This window comes from Olea europaea, chromosome 13, assembly GCF_002742605.1.
Source record: "Olea europaea var. sylvestris chromosome 13, O_europaea_v1, whole genome shotgun sequence".
Classification (NCBI taxonomy): Eukaryota; Viridiplantae; Streptophyta; class Magnoliopsida; order Lamiales; family Oleaceae; genus Olea; species Olea europaea.
This window is the reverse complement of record NC_036249.1, coordinates 25,110,349-25,133,042: the sequence shown is the minus strand read 5'-3', so window position 1 is coordinate 25,133,042 and position 22,694 is coordinate 25,110,349. Positions and strand designations below refer to the sequence as shown.

The following is a 22,694-nucleotide window of genomic DNA, read 5'->3' as shown; positions in this document are numbered from 1 at the left end:
TATTTTAAAAAAGGAACCTTTTAAAAAAAAAAAAAAAAAAAAAAAAAAAGTGGGTTGCCTTCCTATTTTCATTGACTTTTCCAAATGCTTTTTGAGCTTTTTTATTTCTCTATCGAACGTGAAAGAACAATTTTCTATAAGTGAATTAATTTTCAAGAACATAAAGCTGAAAATACGAAAGTAAGTGAGTCAAGACTCAACTAGTGTGGCGAGAAGCGTGAAAGAAAATACGACTAAGCTTTGTTGATTCTAAAAGAATACAAAGCGACACAATTAACATTCCAGTTTCTATTGATTCGTAATAATGACAAAAAACTAGGCATCAGACATGTTTATTTAGTGTATAGATACCAAGAATTTGGGGAAAACCCTATTATTGTGAAATATATAATTGACCATAACTAAATTGATACTTGACTGCAAAAAAAAAAATTAACCAAAGCTATATAAATTAAACCTGTCCGTGCCAATCCTATGGAATCATTAACTATCACAAATTTGTGCTACAAAATATCGATTGGACGAGTTGCACAAGATTGTTTGGCTCCAGACATAAATAATGACAAACTATAACTCAAAGGAAAATGCAAGTTGTCCCACCTCAAAAACAGATCAAAATTCAGGGTGCCGAGGTGGCAACACCTCGGCCCTTGAATATGAAAAAAAAAATGAAGTTGAAATCGGGGGCTAAGGTCCCCCTGTTTTTTGGTCGGTTCCCGAGCCTGTGCCTATAGCACGGCTGATAACTCAAATCTAATTTACAATTTTGCTACATGAACATCAAGACTTACATAATGATTTACATAATGTTACATGAAACTATATCATTAGACAATTTAAAACATGGTAAGTTTTTTTTTTATGCAATTATTTCCCTCCAACTCATCTTATGACATTGCTTCTGGACAATTTCTTCTAGAAAAAGTAGATTTATTCCAATTTAATAGTGTGATTATGCTAAGATAAAGCCAAAAGGAAACCGGCTGACAATTTCTTCTATAAATTTGAGCTTCTACTTGAAAAGAAGATACCCCTTTAAGTACAAAGTTTCAATTTTAGAAATATTATATCTAGGCACTATAGTACTCTCTCTCTCTCTCTCCCCCCAAATATATGCAATTACAAAGGTAAACAAATGTAAGTAAAGCTGAACCTTAATGCATTAAAAGGTAAAATGAATAGTGAAAAGGCTGTGCAAAATTCAAATTGAATCAATCAATTGCATTTTTAAAAATTATATTTTTTGAAATATTTGTACGGGGCATGCACCTGAAGTCAAAGAGCACAACTTTGTAAGAGTCTAAAGAAGCTTTTAAACCTGTGCATACTTTGTCTAAGTTGTGTATTGATTTTATAAAAAGCAAAAGTGATTACAAAGTTTAGTTTCGTATATGTTCGTATTCAAAAGTGAAAATACCATTTCATATGTAAAAGAGTACTAGTTGTTTTGATTTTTGACTTATTGAATGGTCACCACGTTCAAATTATATAACAAGGGTGATACGTACAAATAGTATAAGACCAAGATAAAATCAATTACAATTACAAAAGATAATCTTACGTTATTTCACAATCACCAACTTCTCCCTTAACTGCCCAGCTCTATAAGGGCTTTAGTAGAGAAGGTCATCCACCACGTCTTATCGATTCTTCGAAGATCATAGCTTAATTGGTTCTAATATGTATGTCGAATCCTTCTGTCATAATCGAGATTAGATTGGGTTTGTTCACGTTCAGGCAGAATTTCAATTACATCTTTTCAATTTCGGTTCAATATTTGAAGCTCAAACGAGATGGTTGGAAAATAAGCGTGAAGATAAACTAGCTTTTGCCCTAACCAAATTTAAATGCACTAACCAAAGAATTTTTACATACATCATTACAATATTAGGCCTATTGCCCCCACCAATTTGAGGGTGTTCTCACTTTATGGGACAACAAACTCCATGCATTATAAACTTTCATACTACTTTCTGGGTGGACGTGTACAAATTAATCAAAAGCGTGCATATTTGTGTTTAGTAATGTGGATATCGACTATATAATTAATGTTTAGCAATGTGGATATCAACTATATAATTAATCAATTTCTTTGAACCCCATTTTTTTTCAAAAAAAATGCATTTTCAAATAATGTTATGATGAGAAATGTGTGATTAAAAAATAAGAAAAAGTTTTGAATTTACGTGTAATATTATTTTATTGAAAAATATGTGATTGAAATGAGATCAAATCACTGTTGAATAATGTATTTTTGATGAGAAAATGGGGTCAAACAAGGGCAATATTTTATGTACTAAATATGAGTGTTGCGTGCAATAAAATTTGTCAATTTTTTTACTTTTATGTTCTCAACCCAAATCCCAAAAAAAATTGTTTAAAAATTGAATAACATTTAGGTTATTTAATTAATTGATAGACAAGATCATAAGAAATAATCCATTTGATGTGAGTGTAACATTGTCAATCCAATGTACTGACTTTTGAAATAAGGTCAGTTGTCGTTTCTAAGCAATTTGTGCCAACCTTGATTTTTGAGTCTTTCAACACGATTTACAAGAGATAGCGTCTTGTTTCTTGCTAATTATTTGAAAAGAAAGGGCAAACTGTCCGCTGACGGTTTAGAAAATTTAAGCAAGTTGGCAAATTCAAAGCTTATTTGGTAGAGTTTTTAAGTCAATTAAAATCAATTTTTTGATCGTTATTTTACTATTTCAGCCATCATTTTTGAATTCATCTTTCACAGGTAGGATCTATTTTATCTCTAACAGTCAAAAATTAATTATCAAAATTCTTACCAAACAAGCACTCAACCTGATCATTGATTTTGTTATGGTAAGAAATCGTTACAAATTATTAAGTCAATTAATAAATCGTTACTTCAATGGGTGAGTAGAGTTTTTAAGTCAATTAAAATCAATTTTTTGATCGTTATTTTACTATTTCAGCCATCATTTTTGAATTCATCTTTCACAGGTAGGATCTATTTTATCTCTAACAGTCAAAAATTAATTATCAAAATTCTTACCAAACAAGCACTCAACCTGATCATTGATTTTGTTATGGTAAGAAATCGTTACAAATTATTAAGTCAATTAATAAATCGTTACTTCAATGGGTGAGTAGTTAGACTCAAAAGCTTTGAAAGAATTATTTTTGAACCACAAAAATATATCCGGAATGAGATAAAGCTGTAGGTTCAATTCGGTTACCCTTGTTGTATTGAGGGAAGGCAGGGCTTGCTTCCTTCGAGAGATATGACCAAGTGTTCCCCATACTCGATCTCATAGGACCTTTGTTGTGTGCTTCTTTGCATCACTTTGTCCCCTTTTGTAGTGCCTTTTCGGGTTTTCTATGATTCTCCGTTAACATGCCAAAAAGTGAAAGTAGGGTCATATGTGCGGATACGGTAATATAAACTCACTGAACACCATTCAACTTAAAGATAATGACATGCTGGGCCTTTCTTTGCTAGGAGGAGTGGCCCAATCACTAATAAATCTCTCAACGAGAGTTCATTCTGTTTTTTCTAGAGGAAGTTGATTCAATGGATCTGCTTGACTAATTCATAAGAGATAGGAACGCACAAGCACAGGTGAGAGGGAAGATTACCTTCTGACAAGGGGTTGGCCAAGATTTGATATTTGCTTTTGTCTCTCCCATTTCTGTGACCAAAATTGCTTTGACTTATTCGACTAGGCGGGGAAGGTCTGTCCCTTTTCCATCGGAAGAAAGTAGATGATCACATGGGCGAATGAATCAAAGAAATGGAAACTTCTTCATCCTAGAAAGCGGAGTTACTTCTTGAATCTTTGAATAGAGAGACCCATTAACCAGACAATTTGGAAGAAACAAGCTACCTCACAGAAAGGATGATGAAAGGGTCAATTGACGTAGCAAGCTAGAGCTATGAAACCGCCCCTTTCTCATTAACTCATCAGATTATGAATCAGATATTCAAACGTCAACTTGAAGGCTATGATTCCCTTATTCTGTTTAGGGTCCTTGTTACAAGGTTGGGTTTAGGCCTTCTAGGGCCTTTGAAAGGGACCTAACAAGATGCCATTCGAGGGTTGGATAAGCAAACTTGGCAAAAGGATCACTATTTCAATTGATGCTCTGTTGTAGAATTCTCAAATTATCATATACAGATAAGCGAGAACGCCTTTCCTGACAGGGTTGCATTCTCACGAATGTCAAACTTTGTAGCTCAGTTCATTTGGGATGACCAAGCTCCAGGGAGGTTTTCGAACCCTAAGAAAGGCAAGGCAAAATACCAATTGTTCCGAGAATCCTTTATCAAAAGCCTTATTTTGGGCATAACAATCGCTGCTAACCATTGGCTAGCATCTCACTCTATTGAGGAATCCAGTTTGGTTTTAATTGAGCGATTTCAGAATCTAAGCGACTTGTGTAATGAGTCCTTCCTTTTCGAACATGCTCGATTTGCTAGTTTTATGCTTTGAAAATATATGTTATTGGCTGTCAATGGAAGATTTTTTTTTATTTTTTTTATTTTTAAATCTAGATGAGCCAAACCAATGTTCTGTCTATAGATTCCTTGACTTTCATTTCAATCTTAAGAAAGCAACACCAAAGAAGCCTATGAGATAAATCGGGCGAGCCAAGTTGTCAGGTTCTCAGGGATTGGCTTTTAGGCTTATTGGAGGAGTGAACCAGTAACTCAATCCTTGATTCCAATTGACTTCTTGATGGCCCTTCTGATTCTTGATCTTTTCCTTCTTTCAATGGCAAGGTTGACTAATCTAAAATCGAAGATTAAGATGCTTAACAATTGCTAAAGGAAAATAGAAATAGAAAGAGATGTTGGTCGGATGCTCCTAGAAGAAGAAGATCGGATGAAGCAAGGATATCTTGCTATTTAGTTCGGATTTCAATCAGAACAATTTGGTTAAAGAAGTACTAGAGGAATGTACATGTGAGCGAGAGCTACCTTCTTACATTTCACGAGCTTGATTGTCAGGCACGTGACTTGGTTTCCTTGTTGAGTCAATTCATTCTTCCAATATGGAAACTATTTGGTACGTATGACGTTTCGGTTGTTTCTAGACAAGTTTTGAGCTTTGAAATCCCCATTATTGGATGCCTTTGATGTTTACATTCTAGGGTACAAATCGAGGTTTTCAATAAAGAAACTAGCCATTTTAGCTATTCTTGAAAAAGAAGACAAGGGTTCGAAAGTCGAAGTCTAGAAAGCACGCATCCAGCTAACTTTGGATTCGATTCTAAAAGGTCTGCAATGCCTGATCCAACTTAGAGGAATGGTCGAATTGGGAAGTGGACTCCCTTGTTTAAGAGACAAGAACAATAAAGGCAAAGGTGCAAGGAAAGGTGTGGTTGTTTAAGCGTCCAGAAGTTGGACTTGCTGATCCAGAGTTACTTGTAACCGATCTTGATGGCACCAATAGTGAGATGCACATTTCTCTCTCTCTCTCTCTCTCTCTCTCTCTCTCTCTCTCTCTCTCTATATATATATATATATATATATAAAGTTAAGATTAAAAGGCTGAAGGTTGTGTCATGAGTAATTAGAAATGCTAGTGTAATATCAAAATTATTTAGTGAATGTTTGGCTATAGTGATTTTCCTTTTAAGTAAATAATGATATTTTGGTCAGTTTTTTCTTGTCAAAATTAGAATAGAAATTTTATATATTTTAAAACTAACTCTCACTTTCCCATCAAAATAATTAAAATTTCTTTTTCATATATAAGAATGCAAGTAACATATCCGACATACATGTAGAATAAAAAATTTACTTAAAAGTAATTTTACGTTCTTTTTCTTAGCCAGATATGTGTCAATCATTTTTTTAACCCAAAATGAAATCTATATTATCTACCGAATGACAGACGATTTTTCTTTAATCCAGTTAATATTGTGGAAATATGGAAGGGTATATCAAAATGAGGGCGTATAACATATGCCACACCAATTATGTCTCATTTCAAAATGAGGGCAATTGATCTTAGTCGAATGACTTTTACTTAAAAGTCATGTCCTGTACAGAACTGAACAATATCAAATATATTTTGTTAATACCAAACAAGAGTATTTTATTTGGTTGTTGTTTAACAACTACATATTATTGCAGAACAATGTGCCTAGAGAATACGGGTATACATTCTCAAGTCTGAAATACATTTAGAAGATTGGATTCAGTCATTCAGACATTCTATGGACATAACTATCTGCAGACTCTGCGGGACCATTTCACTCACTTTACAATGATAACCACTGTTTTCAAAAACAAATCTAAAATGTGCACATTTTATTACAATTTTTAAAAAGTATTTAATTTTGTACCATGCATGACCTAAATTTGTACAATTATGTGACATGCATTAATTGCATGTTTGAAACAGGACTCGATTGCACAGAATATTTTTAAGGAAATAATTTTTTTTCTCATTAAGTCCCTCTATTTGAATTGTTATGTTTTTGAATTTTCATTATTTCGTACGACGGAGGTTATGTTAAGTATCTTGTATTGGTCCCTTATTATTCAAAAAAATTATTCTTCTCTATCTTATTTTCAATCACACAATTTTTCAACAAATAATATTACACAAAAATCAATTTTTTTTAATTCTTTTTCAACTACACATTCTCCAAAAAATATTATTCTAAAAATTATAATTTCAAATAATGGGAGCCAAACAGAGCTTAATGAATTCTCCAGTACAGCAACATTTATGAAATAGAGATATGGGTTGCATTATCATCCCTAATCTTTCATTAATAAGCGCAAACCGTCCACTTTTATGACTTCTATCAAATTATTTTGTTGGCATGCCTTGAAATGAGGAAACTCAATTGTCGCATTTTGCTATTTTTAGTTTTCTTTTTACTTGTTTAAACGTCAAATAAGTTTTTCATTGCCTTTCACATATATTTGGACGAAACCATTATCAAGTATTAGTTGTGCTGATTAATATAATGTTGAATATAAGAATATGACGAGAAACAGCTGAAAACATAATTATAAGTACACTTATTATTCCCATTGGAAATCAATATAACTAATTATTCCAATTGAAAATTAGCATAAAAATTGTAGCCTCAATATAGACATTTGTTATTCCGAGATTTTTCTATCAATATAACTATAATTATTATTCCAATTGGAAATTAACATAAAAATTGTAGCATCAATATAACTACATTTATTATTTCGAAATTTTTCCATTTAAATTTATTATAATTTTGGAAAATTTATTCCATATCTTTCTCATATAAATGATAGGGAAATCCTATGTGCACACCCCATGATATATACAATGCATTATATTCCTCTCACATGGAAGGAGATCCACAAATATTTTATTGTGTGTGGGCTCCCCTTCATATGAGAGGGATATAAGTGTCGGTGAGCCGCAAGGTCGGACCATTTTTTTTTTTTTTTTGCTAAATTTTGGCCACAAGAAAGATCTATTAGTCAAAAAAAGACTTTCTCCACACGGGTATTTTTCACAATTATCAGAGTTATAGGTCCCATCCAATAATTGTTGAAAGTGGCTTATCCTGTAATCCCAATTGCTCTGTTTGTCCTATCTGGGTCCATCCACCACGACCGGAAATATTTGTCCGTTCGACTACTAAGGAGCGGAAAAGAATTCAAGTAATTTCTATTATGTTTGTTATGGTTATTAAATCATATTTTAACATTCTCGTTTTCAACATTAAAACCTTTTAAAATTTAAATTATTTTCTCTTTTCCATTTTTGCACATGCTATACCACCCCCATTTCTTGTACATGTAATTATTTAATCTCCATGTCCCAATCAAGTTAATTTATGATTAGCAGTAACATTTCATCTTCGATCCTTGTAGAGTCAAGTACAAAATATCACTTTGAAGGATGTAAGAGGCAAATGTTCAATCTTGAATATTAACGAGAAGGAACAGGAGTGAGGTTATTTCACGCCTTGCTAGCAACCGCAGTGTGAGAGTTCGATTCTTGAAACAAGGAATTGGACTCCTTGTAGGCGCAGTATACAGGCATCTCTTGTTCCCTCACCTGTTGGGACACATCTCGCGATTTACCTCCCTCACAAAGTTCTAGGGGTGGGACAGTGGGGGCCCTCAAGGTGGGGTTCAAACTTCCTCTTTTTTTTTTTTTTTTTTTTTTTTTTTGAGAAGGAATTGCATCATTTAATGTGCTTAAAAAGTTACTTTGTCATGTAGAAATGGAATTTTTTTTAGAAAGTAACTTCTAAATGCATCCAAGAACGGTTAATCGTTTTGACTAATTGAAAATGGTGAAGAAAACAGAACATTTGCAGTTGAGAATAGTACAAAAGACAAGAATCTCGAAGGATTCATGCAAAAAAGACTTGGCACACGAGTGCAGTATAAAACATTATTACGACTTTGTAATAAGAATATAGTATTCCCCATGTGCACGTCTTTGTATTAGGTACCCTTTTGTTCTTTTCTTTCTCATGATTTTGTTCTTCCTTCCTCTTCAACAGTGATTGACAATGCAAGTTTTGCATTGATCACAACCTTCCATCTCTGTAGTCAGAAGTTGGACCGAACCCGTTTTAGCATAGTTGGATGAGTGAACAATACTTGTGAGTCTATTAGAATGTATGATTTAAAATGAAGATTGAAAATTTACGAAATGATTTATAAATTTTGGCAAAGAATGCAGTATGTGGCATGAGTAGATAATCGAATATGTGGGTATTTGAAAAGTTCGACGTTGTTTACGGTCAAGTCAATATTTGAAGGTATATATGAATCTTCATAGATGATAAAAGTTGGCAGTAGATTAAGAATTGGACGATAAATGAAATGTTAACTGATTGTCATGTCTTGTCGAGTCGAGAGTATTGATGTCATCGAATAAAGAGTATTGAGTGAGTGAATGCATGCACGACAAATGAATAATTAATTGGGATTAGATTGATTTGAAAATCCAATCTTTTAAGATCAAAATACAAATATTTCCCAAAAAGACACTAGGGAGTGGAATTGTGGCTATTATAAAGTGAAAAATAATTGTGGCCATTATAAAGTGAAAAATATTGTGCGTGTTTTGTCATTAGATTTGTGGGGGATCTTGATTCTGACAATTCAAATATATACATCGCTTTCAACACCAATTTAGCACTGTCAAGTGCAATCATGTTTCCTGTCAAAATTAAGTCTTTTGTGTACATCCGTGAAGGCTATGCATATGTTAGTATAATCGAAAGTTAAGAATTGTACAATTTTGGTGATACATTTTCCGACTTTTCCTTTTGTAAGAGTAGCAGTAATATCGCTTTTTATGGCAACTAAAAATTTTTAACCATTGTGTAACACTTGGAACTCTACTTTTATCAATCATTGTATATTTTTGGAAACGCCATCTTTGTTACTTAAAACTGATCCAAGTGGAAAATGTTAGCCCTATCTTAAAAAAATATGGTGACACAACCTATATCAACATCTTCACGAGCCCAAATTTTTTTACCCTCCACTCGTCATATCACCTCTTACTAGCAAATAGGAAGATGCCAAGACATTTTTTGACACTTTGGCATAGAGTTAATTGTTCCAATGGTTATTGAATTTAGGTCTATGTCTTTGATTGATTACTGAAATTTAAAATGTCGATTTTTGGTTACTGAACTGAGGTTCATGTCTTCGATTGCTCATTAAAGTTTAAAATGTCGAGTTTTAGCCACTAAACTTTAAAAAATATTGTACATTACTTACAGTAAATTCGATATTTTTTAAAATTTAACATTTATACTAATAAATAACGTACAACATTTTTTAAAATTTAATGGCCAAAACTCGACATTTTAAACCTTTGTGAGCAATCGAAGACATGAACAAAAGTTCAGTGATCAAAACTCGACATTTTAAATTTCAATGACCAATCAAAGACATGAGCCTAAGTTCAGTGACCATTGAAACAATTAATTCCTTTGGCACGTTACAACTAGGGATGTCAAACGGGCCGAGCGACTCGTTGGCTCGACCGCCTGGCTCGTCAAAACCCGGCTCGAGCTCGTCAAATGGCGAGCCAGAGCCCGAGCCAAGCAGGGCTCGGCTCGTCGAGCCCACGAGCCATTTTGATCAGCTCGTGGGCTAGTTAAAAGTTTTTAATTTTTTTACAAAAAAAGTCCAAAACGTGCAAAAAAAAAAAAATTAAAAAAATCACGAGCTCACGAGCCGCTCGTGAGATCGGCTCAGCTCAGCCCGTGGGCCGAGCCGAGCTCGGCTCGTCTTCCACGAGCCACGAGCTTGGCTCGCCACGAGCCCGAGACGAGCTCGTGGGTTAAAGGGCCGAGCTGGCTCGACTCGGCCCGGCCCATTGCCATCGCTAGTTACAACTTGTTTTTCCTGTTTTCTTTGCAAATAAGCTGTGTGTATATGCAGACGGAAAGCTAAGAGGGACAGGTTGATTCACATTTCCTACAATCGAAACACAACCGTCAATTGTATTTGTAGTATTTCTGCATTAATAGGCCTTCTTGCAGTCAGAAAAATGCAAACTAATTTTATAAATAATACTTCACCACCAAGCAAAATACACACACGTCTAATCTTTCTATGTATAATTAAAGCTAAATTTTACATTTTCAACAACATACTACTGGTTCATGATTAAACCACACCATAAAGGTGAAAACCAAATGGAAATGGAATCATAACATCCTATACAAAGACTGCAGAATCAGAGTCTCTATTGTCAAATTTGTAAATATAAAGATAAATAAACCTTCAAAACTCATCATTAAGGAAAAAGTACATGACCTTTTTGTGTCTTCCACGAGGCGGAAAGAAGCCTCAGGGGCAGAAAGCCTGGGCTTGTACTGGCACGTTCACTCTTACAGTGACTACAAAAATGGAGCATCTTCAGACAGGCAGTGGCGGGAAATCTTTCTGATCTTTGAGATGGTATGATGATTTAAATGACCCCCTACATGTTCAGAGCATGAAACAAGCTCAAACAGATGATTAGCAAAATATCAGTTTCCCAAGATGGTTATCAAAATTATTTATCCCGCGACTCTTTTACCTATCCGGGTCCCTGCTCAATGGAGGTTTCGGCCTTTGCATACCCGGGGAATCTGGACTAGAAATTTGAGGTGAAGATGGGGCTGATCTTTGTTGCCTGTTTAATTCTGAGAAAAATGTTCCAGATGGTGTTGGCCCACTTCCACGAGGGGAAAATGAGTGGTGGATCCCAGATGACAGGGGATTGATGCTTTGGTCAGGTAGGACTTGAGGTTGCGACTGTTCGTGGCTGTTTCTCTCTAGCAAATTTGTCTCAGTAAATATCACATTCTGCCCATTATCACGCGGGGAACGCAAGGGTGCCTGATTCTTTCCTTTCACAGCAGAAGGCCTATACCCTTGTGGGGATCGATTCTACAACAAAACCCAGAAATAAAGAGTGTCATACCAAATCAAGCAATTATTTCCAAGTAAGAAACATAAAATTCAAAAGACCACTTGTATAGGGATAATATTAGTAGTATACCATTTTGGGAAAATAAGTTCCAGTTCCTCGGTGTTTGGGCATTTCTTCCCTGCTGAAGGCCGCACCGGGTACTAATAAATGGCTCGTGGGATACATTGGCATGAAGCCATTGGGATGTCCCTGGGAAAAACCATTATGCCCCAGCTGTGATGGATATAGGACACCATCCCATGGGCTCTTGTTCTCATATTGAGGGGGTGACATAGGAACCATCGGCAAAGAAGGCATACCAAAGGTGCACTCATAAAACCACCGACCATACTGCAAACTTATGAAGTGACTGTCATAATCCCCACTGAGATCTGACAAGGAGTTTGAAGATTCCGGAATTGCACTCCATCTCCTTGTGCCCTGATGCAAACTCGCATGATCTGAATCTTGAGGCATACCAATTGCATTGACACTCTCTTTGAGAACTTGGTTGTAAAACTTGGGTGAATCACTAGAAATATTTAGGCATTCAATGCTTGGGGTAGCAAGGTCATCTGCATCTCCAAAGAAACGATGGTCCGCAGCATCGGCAGAGTTTTCACCTTTATATGACTCTGTCCCTAAACTAGATGACACAGGAATGAAACCATTGTAAGTTAATTGTGGGTAGGGATCTTGAACAACTGGCTTCTGTACGCGTCCATGTCTCTGCATAGTGCTCGAAAAAAATATTTGAAGCTCATTAGCAATATGATCTTCTGGCTGCATGAGTATTCGCCCGAGTTTTTTAGCACCATAAGAGAAAGCACTGCGTATCCGGTAAAAATTTCCTATACAGAACAAGCAAGTAATAATTGAGCTAATTTCTTGACAAAAATGAAGAGTAGTCATCTGGCAATTGCTACTAGTTAATGTGCTGGGGGAAGATGCCACACTCAAAAAACTTCATAATGCAAAGAAAAGAAGCATGCAAAATCTAGTGAACGTTTACATTTTGCAACAAAAAATATGATCACGTGTAACTGCTTTGATCAATATGGAAAGCCACGAGCTCCATTCAAGTTGAATAACAATGGGATTCTACCTTTGCTGATACTCCTGCCAAGATTATTGACCTCTTTTAGTGGATCAACAATGTTGAGATGTTTTTGTTGAAATCCACGGGATTTTTGGTCAGCATATCTCAAAGGAACGGAGAAGATTTCCATGCAAGATCTTAAGTAATCATCGGTAAGTAGTAAATCACCACTACCATCTTCAGGCGTTTCAGCTGCAATTGAGACAAGAAGAGTAAGTTATAAGAATCTAGCTCGTAATTCAGAGACAAACAGACTGAAATAATGTGGACCCTATTCTAGTATATGGTTCTCACCCACAATGGTTGGCAATGAGGAAATTCGAACTGGTCCATTCAAACTAACGCAATACATCTCCCAGTCAAATTTGCTGAAGTAGTCCAAAAATTTATATAGGACCTAAAATCAGAAATTAAAATTATTAGGTTAATTTTTTAAATTCATATTTAGGGAAAAAACAATTATACTTAAAGCACTCACTGCTAAAGGACCATCTAACGTTGTGTGAAAAAGATGGAAGATGTACAAGACCAATGTCTCCAAAGCATATGTAGATATTAAGCCGTGATGAGCGCCAAGAATCCGACTCTCGTAATAGCACCATGCCTTGATCAGTATGATACTGCGTTTAAACAGATGATTTTTGCCAATGAGGCGATCGACCTGAAATATAAGTAGAATTCAAATGTCACATAAAAACGTATGGTTCCACCTTCATGTATATAATTAATGACAGAAGTATAAAATCTAACATCATAACATAACCTGAAAGATAATTCTTGATCCTTCAAGGAATCAAAGGATCATGATTAAACAAGAATATAATGGCAACATAAAGTACTAAGAAATTTACATAGAAATGAGTTGGTGCATGAGGGACAGACCAACAATAACAGGAACAAATGAGAAAACACATTTTACTAAATAACAAAATTTCAAGAATCGAGATATAGAGCCCAAGTCTTTATTTCATCACATAAAAGTCACAATCTATACAAAATAGCCATGCATCACAGAAAACCAACCTCAATGTATAGTAACAATATCACCTCATGACACACTTGTTTGATGTTTTACGGTATTAGAATATGGGGAAAAAAAATTCAACTTCCAAAAACAAAAAGAAAAAAAAAATCAGATTTGATAAAGATGCGCATACGATAATTGTTTTTCAACATCTCAAATTACTTCAGGATTGAATTTACCTGCTCAAGAAAGCATAAGGTACACAACCCACCAATTTGATTAAAGGAAATATCGACAACAATATTCTGCACGAGGCATTTTACAAGCTTAACCTGGCACAAAATAACCATAGATCAAGAAGGTTGAAAGAGAACATACTCTAAAATGATTATGAATGGATGCATGATGAGTTTAAGACAAATAAAATAAGATATGGTAGAATTTCCTCCCTTATCACATTAGAACTACAAGAGCAACTATTCTACATCCAAGCAGCATCCAAATTACTAAATTAAAGGAAACTGAATAATAAGAAACTTTCTAATACAAAAACATTATTTAGAAAGCCTTTCCAGCCCAAACACTCGAAATTACTCATTCATGCTCAGAAAACCCTGCTAGGATAGGGCATTTTAAGCAATCTAGACCAAGCTTGATTTAGTTTAGTAAATCTTTTCCACCACTAGGTAAATTAATATTCCAAAACACATGCAAAGAAATTTGGTCATGTTAGAAATATCAAGATAGAGATAATGACAACATGAACTAAGTATTTAGACAAATCCACTAACTTGTATGAAGTGATCAGCTGCAGTGCCTATCACTTTCACCAAAGACATCCAATATGAGATGTTAAAAGAAGTTGACAAATGAATCAAGGTTGCCACAATTTTAGAAAGGAAAGTGCCAGGCTTAAGGCTCTTGGTCAATACATTTACTATCTTAATCTGTTGTCCTTAGATTGCAATGGTCAAAGTTATATTCATTTAAGGTTCAAAGAAGCTCATTTAATTATAATGATAGCACAGTACCTCAATAAGAAACTATAAATTGCTTTTCAACTTAAATGAATTATTATCATATTTCTATCTTGGTTGACCAAATGAATCATCTTTAATTTTTGCTCCATCAAGACCATCTCTAAACTCAAATAACCAAGATTCAAACCTTTTTAATAGGACCCAACAAACTTCTCTGAAAGTGTCAAACCATCTTATGTGTTCTACCAAAATTGATCTTCTATGGTTGCTTCCTTAATTAAATCATAAAATATAATCCTTTCTTACTTTATTTCTTCTCTTTTCCTATGAAAAATTATATTTAATATTCCAAGCCTACACGCAATGGATAGACTCCTATAACCATGACGTATTTGTGCTTACTTGAACATAATTTCATTTGAAAAGACAAACTCAGCTACTAACAATTGTATAAATGCCCCTCCTTTACTCTTAATTGGAATTTGTGGATGACATCGAAACCCAAATATACTCCTCATCTAATCCTTCCATCCTTAATCCCATGAGCAGCATCTTGTATTTCTCCTTCGCCACAAAACATTGAGCATGAGCTTACAATTTTCAACTTATAGGAACATCATCAACTTGAACACCTTATTTAAAAATGAATACCTTTTCAATCTCATCCATCAACATAATATCAGCAACATAAAGAATACACATTGGACCCCATTCTTTATGTCATTAGCCAATCCATCCATAGTTAAAACAAATATATTTGGAAATAAACCTGACCCTTGGGAGAACGTAGGGTAATTGGAAACACAAAAGAGACTCCCTCCGTGAACATAGTCCTCCTGTTCATATCCTTGATAAAATCAATGTACATACTTTTGACTCGTCTGCAGTCTAAATCCAACATAATATATATTTGGAAACTCTTTATTATTTGATCTTCTAGGTCAATAATAATTATGTGAAGATCTTTCACTCCAAAATACAATGAAGTAACGCAACCGATTTCAAAATTTGTTATCTTTTCTATTTAAAGCAAATAAGTCATCCCTAGACACCGTTTAGTAGATCAGTTGTATAAGTAGAGAACCCCATCTAGATGCTATGGAACAAGAATCAAAGCATACTCATTTAAACACAAGTTTGAATGCCAATATCAATGCAACTCCTTACACCATTAGCCCAAGGAGACGCTCAAGAGATAAGCATCAAGAACCAATTCTATATCATCTTCACAAAGGGAGCAAGTTGTAATCTTTAATAGAATAGAAAAAGAAGTACTCTCAAATCGTAATACAACTACATAGCATTCAAATTCAGCGTAATAGAATTTAACACAACACAGACAAGTACATGCATACATGTGAATGCAAAAAGAAATATTCCCACAACCCATGCCAATGAATTTAAGAAAAGCAGAATAAAAATAAAGATTGACAGAAAAACAGATGAGCACATAAACAAGAAAGAGACTTTGAAAAGGATATTAAGTGTGTACTTTTTTAAATGCTTCTTATACTCAAGGGCTAGATGGTAAGATGGGAATCGCACATGGGTTGACTTACCAGATCCGGTAAAGCCAAATTGATTTATGTAAAATAAAGATAGGATTTCAAGGGCAAGCACATAGTACATTATCAGTGAACTAATGGTAGCATGCTGACTACAGCCTGAAACCTTTACACCAACATAAAAGTGTATGGGAAAAAGCAGATTAGAGAGATACAAACCTCAGCAGAAATGAGCTGCACATCCTTAATTAAAAACTCTGACGACCTATTATTTTCTTCTTCTTCAAGTATAAATTTCATATCCTCGGCCAACCTATCTTCGACATTAGCACCAAAGGCAGTCAAATCAATATCTCCATCAGGGAGATATGTCTTTAATGGTACGGAACCATAAGGGAATACCTGCAAAAATATAAAAGGTTCGAAAACACAAAAAGGTGAATATAATTTATTAATGAGCCTTAAAAACAAATAAACATAAAGTCATCTTTGGAAAAATATTAACAAGCTTGTGATTAAGAGAGGTACTTTCTCTAATTTGATCGACTATTCCAAGAAAGAAACTTAAAGAGTAGGGGATAAATAGAGTAAATATATATACATGTGTACTGTTTTGTCTTTTGTGTACATATTAGATACTAAAATTTTAATATATTTGACTACAATAATGTTCTTATTAATGGATCAGATGCAGCTGAATGTAGATCAGTATATCAGGAACTTCAAAATTAGAGAGCCATAAATCTCACATTCTTATTTATTTAGTATAGGGCAGGAAAAATTAAACCAACATAATTGAGCAGATCCGATAAGAAGCGTGATTACATTATAACTACTAAAAATACATCGATCCCCTATTCAAACATATAGCAATAGTACTCTACTATGCCAACTTCTCTGACAATATGTCACAGAAACGTTATCGGTAGAAGGAACAGAAAGATAGTTATATAAGTTCAGCTGACCAAAATAAATTATGTACTGACAAATTTCTGTTACCCAATGGAAGTTGGACATAGAGACCAGAGTGTTTTCTTCCCTAATATTGACAAAGAATATCCTTCCCAGATTATTAAACATTCAGGGATTTTGACATTAGTTCTGACACGTAAAAGAGTTGATCCACCAACTATACTTGGTAAAGCTACATGGACAATAAAGCGTACTTAATTATCAGACAAACAAAAGGCAAATACTGCATTAATTTATCTCATGACCATTTTTCCCTGATTTATACAATCACAGATTCCCATATCCAGCCAAAGACAAAATGAACGAGTAACCCTGTCCTTTTGCATCTTTTTAGCCCTCCATTTGTCGTATAACATTCTTCAGCGGGTACCCATCATAATAAATCAACATAATCTCATGATATTTTGCTCTAATTTACACATTCACACATTCTCATCCTCAGGAAGTTATTCTATAAAAAGCATCTTGCAAAAGCAAAAATACTACCAAATGGGTCCTAAGTACTACTAAATTCACTCAACATAATCCTGTTTCTTTGCATGTTTGCCACTAGTTATTGTCAATGGGATCTGTAGAATCAATAATTGGTAGATTACATAATAATTAGTAGATTGTAATTGATAGAATGCAAAATAATTGCAGGATCCATAATTGGCAGATTGTAGGATCCATAATTAGCATATTCAATTGGTTTCTATAATTGGCAGATTCTATTGAAATCTTTCTTACCTTATTTAAATCAATTGTACATATTGACAGAGATTGGTTTTCCTTTATTATCTTTACCATATATGGCTGTGAATATATACGTTCCACGTAAAGCTACCAGAATTTTTTTTCATTGGTAAATATAAATTACTATAGAATATAGATCAAAACTTATGTACAAGTACTTCTCATATATTTGGAGGTTTGTTTTCAGCTTTTCAGGCTCTTTGACAGTGTTTTTTTTTTAGCTATTTCTATTTTCATAAAGTTGGAAGAAAATTCTATTTTTCGTTTCAATGGCAAGAACTATCTTAGTTGGGAGTTTCAGTTTAAGATGTTTGTGAAGGGAAATGAGTGGTGGGGACATATTGATGGGAAGTCTTCAGCTCCCAATGACACCGAGGAACTCGGTACGTGGAAAACAAAGAATGCACACATTGTCTCTGGGTTTTGGGATTCATAGAACCACATAGGTGAACAACTTAGAGGTCTTTTTCTACTGCTAAAGAGATGTGAGAAAATCTGGGTCGGATACATAGTCAAGACAACAATGCACTCTGTTTTCGTTTGAAATTGGAGAGAAAATTCAGTCAAGGTAATCTTTCTATTGAACAATATTATTCCAGTTTCTAGAACTTGTGGAGCAAATATTTGGAAACAAGGTACCTGAAGAGGCGCTGTCCTCACTTCAAATAGTCCATGAGGAGAGTAGATGCAATCAATTTCCAATGAAATTAAGGGCTGAATATGAGGCTACAGGGGACTAGGTTATTAAATGGAAATTCAGTTTTTACATTGGATGTTCGCCTTGGAGAGTTGCTATGGGAAGAACAGAGATTAGCTACTCAAGCAAGAATGATACGAGGGAAGCTACATTCTGAGATAGTGAATGTCTCCTATGTAGCCTAGGGAAGAGGAAGAGGAGAAGGTCAAACCAGTGCTACAGTTGCAAGAAATTTGGCCATATTGCTACCAATTGCACAAAACCATATTGTAATTATTGCAAGAAATCGGGGCATATCATCAAAGAATGTTGGATTCATCCTCAAAATCGACAAGCACATTCTTCACCTATTATAGCTCCGACTAGCTCCACAGGTAGTCCTAGTCAAGCTGTTCTCACTCTCCAACAGATGATCATCTCAGCCCTTTCAGCATTTGGCCTTTAAGGTAATGGTAGGACAGACTCATGTCCTTAGTTTGTTGATTCAAGAGCTTGTAATCACATGACTGGTCAGTGAATCATTGCTTAATGTTCAGAGTTGTAATGGTCCTCAATACATTCAAATTGCAAATGGGAATCAACTACCCATTAATGCAATTGGCGATATTAACCCATCCTTCCAGAATTATTTTATTATTTTATTATTTTTTATTTATTTATTTTTTTTAATGACCGTGAATGTCCGGACCAACTTACGCGCACTTCGACTAATCTCATGGGGCTCTGAAATTTACAGTTAGATACTCACCTCAGTGGCCCTGAATGGACTCAAATTGGTGACTATAGGGGAACAAATCCAAAGCCTAACCACTGAGCTACCCCTTAGGGTTTTCCGGAATGTTTGTTTCTCATAGGTTATCTGCTCACTTGATTTCATTTGGACAGCTAGTGGACAATAATTGTAACATTTCCTTCTCTCTGAGTGATTGTTTTGTGCAGAATCAGGTGTCGGGAAGGTGATCATGAAGGGCCTGAAGTGGGAAGGTTGTTTCCTGTTCAGTTTTTTATTCCTAGCATTTTATCTTTGGCTTGTAATAATGTAAGCAATCAGAGTGAGGTCTAGCACATGCAATTAGCCCATCAGTTAATTAATTTTACAATATTTATTTAACCATGATTTTCTGAGTAATAAAGATCAAATTTCTTGGTAATGCACTTGTTGTGAAAAAGTAGAAACAAACTTGGGTCTCTAAGTCCAAGTATCGTTTCATATTCCCTGCTTCTTCCGAGATTGTTTGGCTTTATGGGTTGTTGGGGGAGCTTGATCAATGCTATCTAGATTGTTGTCAATTCGATCTTCCATGAACGCACCAAGCATAACGATGTTGATTGTCATTATATTCGAGAAAATACTTACTCTTCCTCATATCTCTACGGACCTTTAGATTACTAATGTCTTCACCAAAGCTTTAACTCAACTATGACAACAGTTTCTAGTAGGCAAATTGATGCTTCTCGATCAAGTCGCTTCCATTTGACGGGGATCTCAATGGGATTTGTAATATTAAAAAAAAAAAATGACAGATTATAGAATAATTGGGAGATTCTAATTGACAGATTGCTGAATAATTGTAGGATCCATAATTTGCAGATTGTAAGATCCATAATTGGCAGATTGCAAAATTTATAATTAGCATATTCTAATTGGCTTCTATAATTGAAATATTCTATAGAAATCTTTCTTATCTTATTTACATGAATTGTACATATTGATAGACATTAGTTTTCCTTTATTAGCTTTGCCATATATGGCTTTAAACATATATTTTCCATGTAAAGCTACTAAAATTTTCTATTCAGTGGAATCCTCACAACGGTAAGAGGTATTCGGTCCAAATTTGTAAGTTATCATGCAACTTTTTAACCTTACACATCATAGAACATTCTTGAGTAGGTATTGTTTGTCATAAATCAACATATACCAAATGAACCAACGGAAAATCTACCTCAAAAGCTACTCATAAATGTGAACCAAAGACCACGAGAAAACTAAATCCTAGATTCACTCAACATAATCCGTCCTTTTGCATCTTTGCCACTAGTCACCCTGCAACTTGTTAATACTCCACGTGTCAGAGAAAATTATTCTAGCAGGTACATCTGTCGAAAATTGACATAATCTCGTGAAAGTCTTTCCCTAAACTACACATCACATATTCCCATTTCCAGGGGAGAAAAGATACGGGGAAAAATGAATGGGCACATTAAATACTACTAGATTCACTTGATATAACCCCGTCTCTTTGTATCTTTTCAACTAGTTAATATACAACACTTTAACCCTCCACGTATAGAAAATTCCTCAGCAAGTATTCTATGTCGTAAATCAACATGTACAAATGAACCAATAGAGAATCTATCTCGGAAGGTACCTATAAATGCAAACCAAAGGCCATAAGAAAATAAAAAAATAGATTCACTCATCATAACCCGGTCCCTTTGAATCTTTGCCTCTAGTCACCCTACAACTTTTTAACCCTCCACGTGCCATAGAACGTTCTTCAACAATTATCTTCTGACGAAAATCGACATAATCTCATGAAAAATTACCCCAGTTTACACAATCACGTATTCCCATTTCCAAGGGATCAAAAAAAATTCAAAATGAGAAGCACATTAAATAATAGATTCGCTTGACATAACCTTTGCCACTAGTTAGCATATAACTTTTTAACCCTCCACATTTTGAAGAACACTCTTCAGCAGGTATCATCTGCTGTAAATCAACATATACTCCATGATCCAACAGAAAATCTGCATCAAAGACTCCCCATAAATGCGAACCAGAAAACAAAATACTAGATTCGCTCAACATAACCCTGTCAGTTTTCTTCTTTGCCACTAGATACCATGCCACATTTTAACCCTCTATGTCTTAGAACATTCTTGAGCAGAGAACAAACCAACAGAAGATTTACCTCAAAAACTACCCCTATGCAATAGGCTCAAACAGAGAGTAACATAAGCTGTACACCTACCTAGAAAACTACAGAAAATTTACAATTCATCAAATATAATGCAGCACAGCAAAGCTAAATAAACAGTGCAAGCATAAACATGTGCAAACAATTCACACTAGCATTTGAATCCATATCTGTAAAAATTTCTCTTAAATATGCGCGCGCGTGCACACATATAAGATTTTACCTCAGCGCCAAGACGGTTCCTGATTAAGCTATGAACATATTCAATTACATCTCTTCTTCTTTCTTCAGAAATTGCAGTCGGCTGTACCTTGCAGATTATCATATGGGCAGTTTTCTCAGCTCTCTCCCATCGCTCCGGCCCAATTTCGGATGTACTCGGGTTCGCCGGAGACATTAAAGGAGATGATACGGGCCTCTCCCCCACCGCTGCTCCGCTGCCATCGACTGATTCCGGAAGATCATTCATCAATAAAAGCTTTAAAAACCCAAAAAAAAAAAAAGAAAAAAGAAAAAGAAAAAGAATCTTTTCAAACTGTGATCAGCAGCTTGAAACCCGATCGCTTGTTCAAATTAAAAAAAATATATATATAAAATAAAATAAAAACAAAAACAAAAGAAAGATGCTTCCTTTTTCTATCTCTCTGCGTGAAATGGAGAAGGCTAACGCAGAAAAAGAAAAAGATTCCAAAAGATTGAAAATGAAGGAGATTTTGAGAGTTCTAAAGAAGAAAATTGTTCGATTTTCCTGGGTTCTTGCTTTAGAACAAAACAAACTAATCTTTATATGTATACAATTACTTGCATCTAATTAACATAATATGGAATGCAATCCATTATAGTATTACAGTAATCTCACCGCTGATTGAATTGCTTTAAATTTCTTGGTTTTAATTAATAAAAATTAAGAATAATTTCTATCCCAATTAAAATGTTCATCCCCTTTTTACCAACATAATCACTTTTGTTTATCTGAATTATTATTATTTTTTCACTTTATTTATATTTTAGACTTTTATTTGATTGGAATAAAGAATATTCAATCAATAAAATTATTGTCATCTTTTATTTCAACATCATAAAATGCAAATAGCAATATTCTTGTGGTTGCTAAGCCTTTTCAACAAAGTAAAAAATATATAAATTTCTAAATAAGTCGAATTTATCTTTAGGTAATTTTTAGTTTTTAAACATACCTATCTAAATTTATAACCATTTATGTATAAGTATGGTTTATAGAGTTTGATCTTATTATGAGATGCTTCTAATAATTTAGTATTAAACATTTCATTTTTTAATTAACAACAACTTCAAAGTAATTTAACAATATAAATAGTGAAATTCGATTAGTATTCTTTAAAATGAGAACTGTAGTCAGTTAAACATCTTAAAATGTCAATA

At 34.4% G+C, this 22,694-nt stretch overlaps 1 protein-coding gene across 3 annotated transcripts; it reads right to left on the bottom strand.

Annotated features, from left to right (window-relative positions):
* Positions 1-10,494: 10,494 nt before the first annotated feature.
* LOC111408005 lies at positions 10,495-22,236 on the bottom strand. 3 transcript variants are annotated; one of them, XM_023037744.1, is made up of 10 exons: positions 22,153-22,236; positions 21,517-21,740; positions 16,185-16,367; positions 13,720-13,812; positions 12,995-13,177; positions 12,811-12,913; positions 12,523-12,708; positions 11,508-12,268; positions 11,043-11,395; positions 10,495-10,943 (listed from the first exon to the last, which is right to left on the bottom strand). In XM_023037744.1, exons 2-10 carry the CDS (start codon positions 21,688-21,690, stop codon positions 10,880-10,882), a joined length of 2,100 nt encoding a protein of 699 aa, XP_022893512.1. In that variant the 5' UTR covers positions 21,691-21,740; positions 22,153-22,236; the 3' UTR covers positions 10,495-10,879. The 3 variants fall into 3 exon arrangements, with proteins under 3 accessions (XP_022893512.1, XP_022893511.1, XP_022893513.1); XM_023037743.1 differs by lacking the exon at positions 22,153-22,236 and having other exon boundaries at positions 21,517-22,146; XM_023037745.1 differs by lacking the exons at positions 13,720-13,812; positions 22,153-22,236 and having other exon boundaries at positions 21,517-22,146.
* Positions 22,237-22,694: the final 458 nt, after the last annotated feature.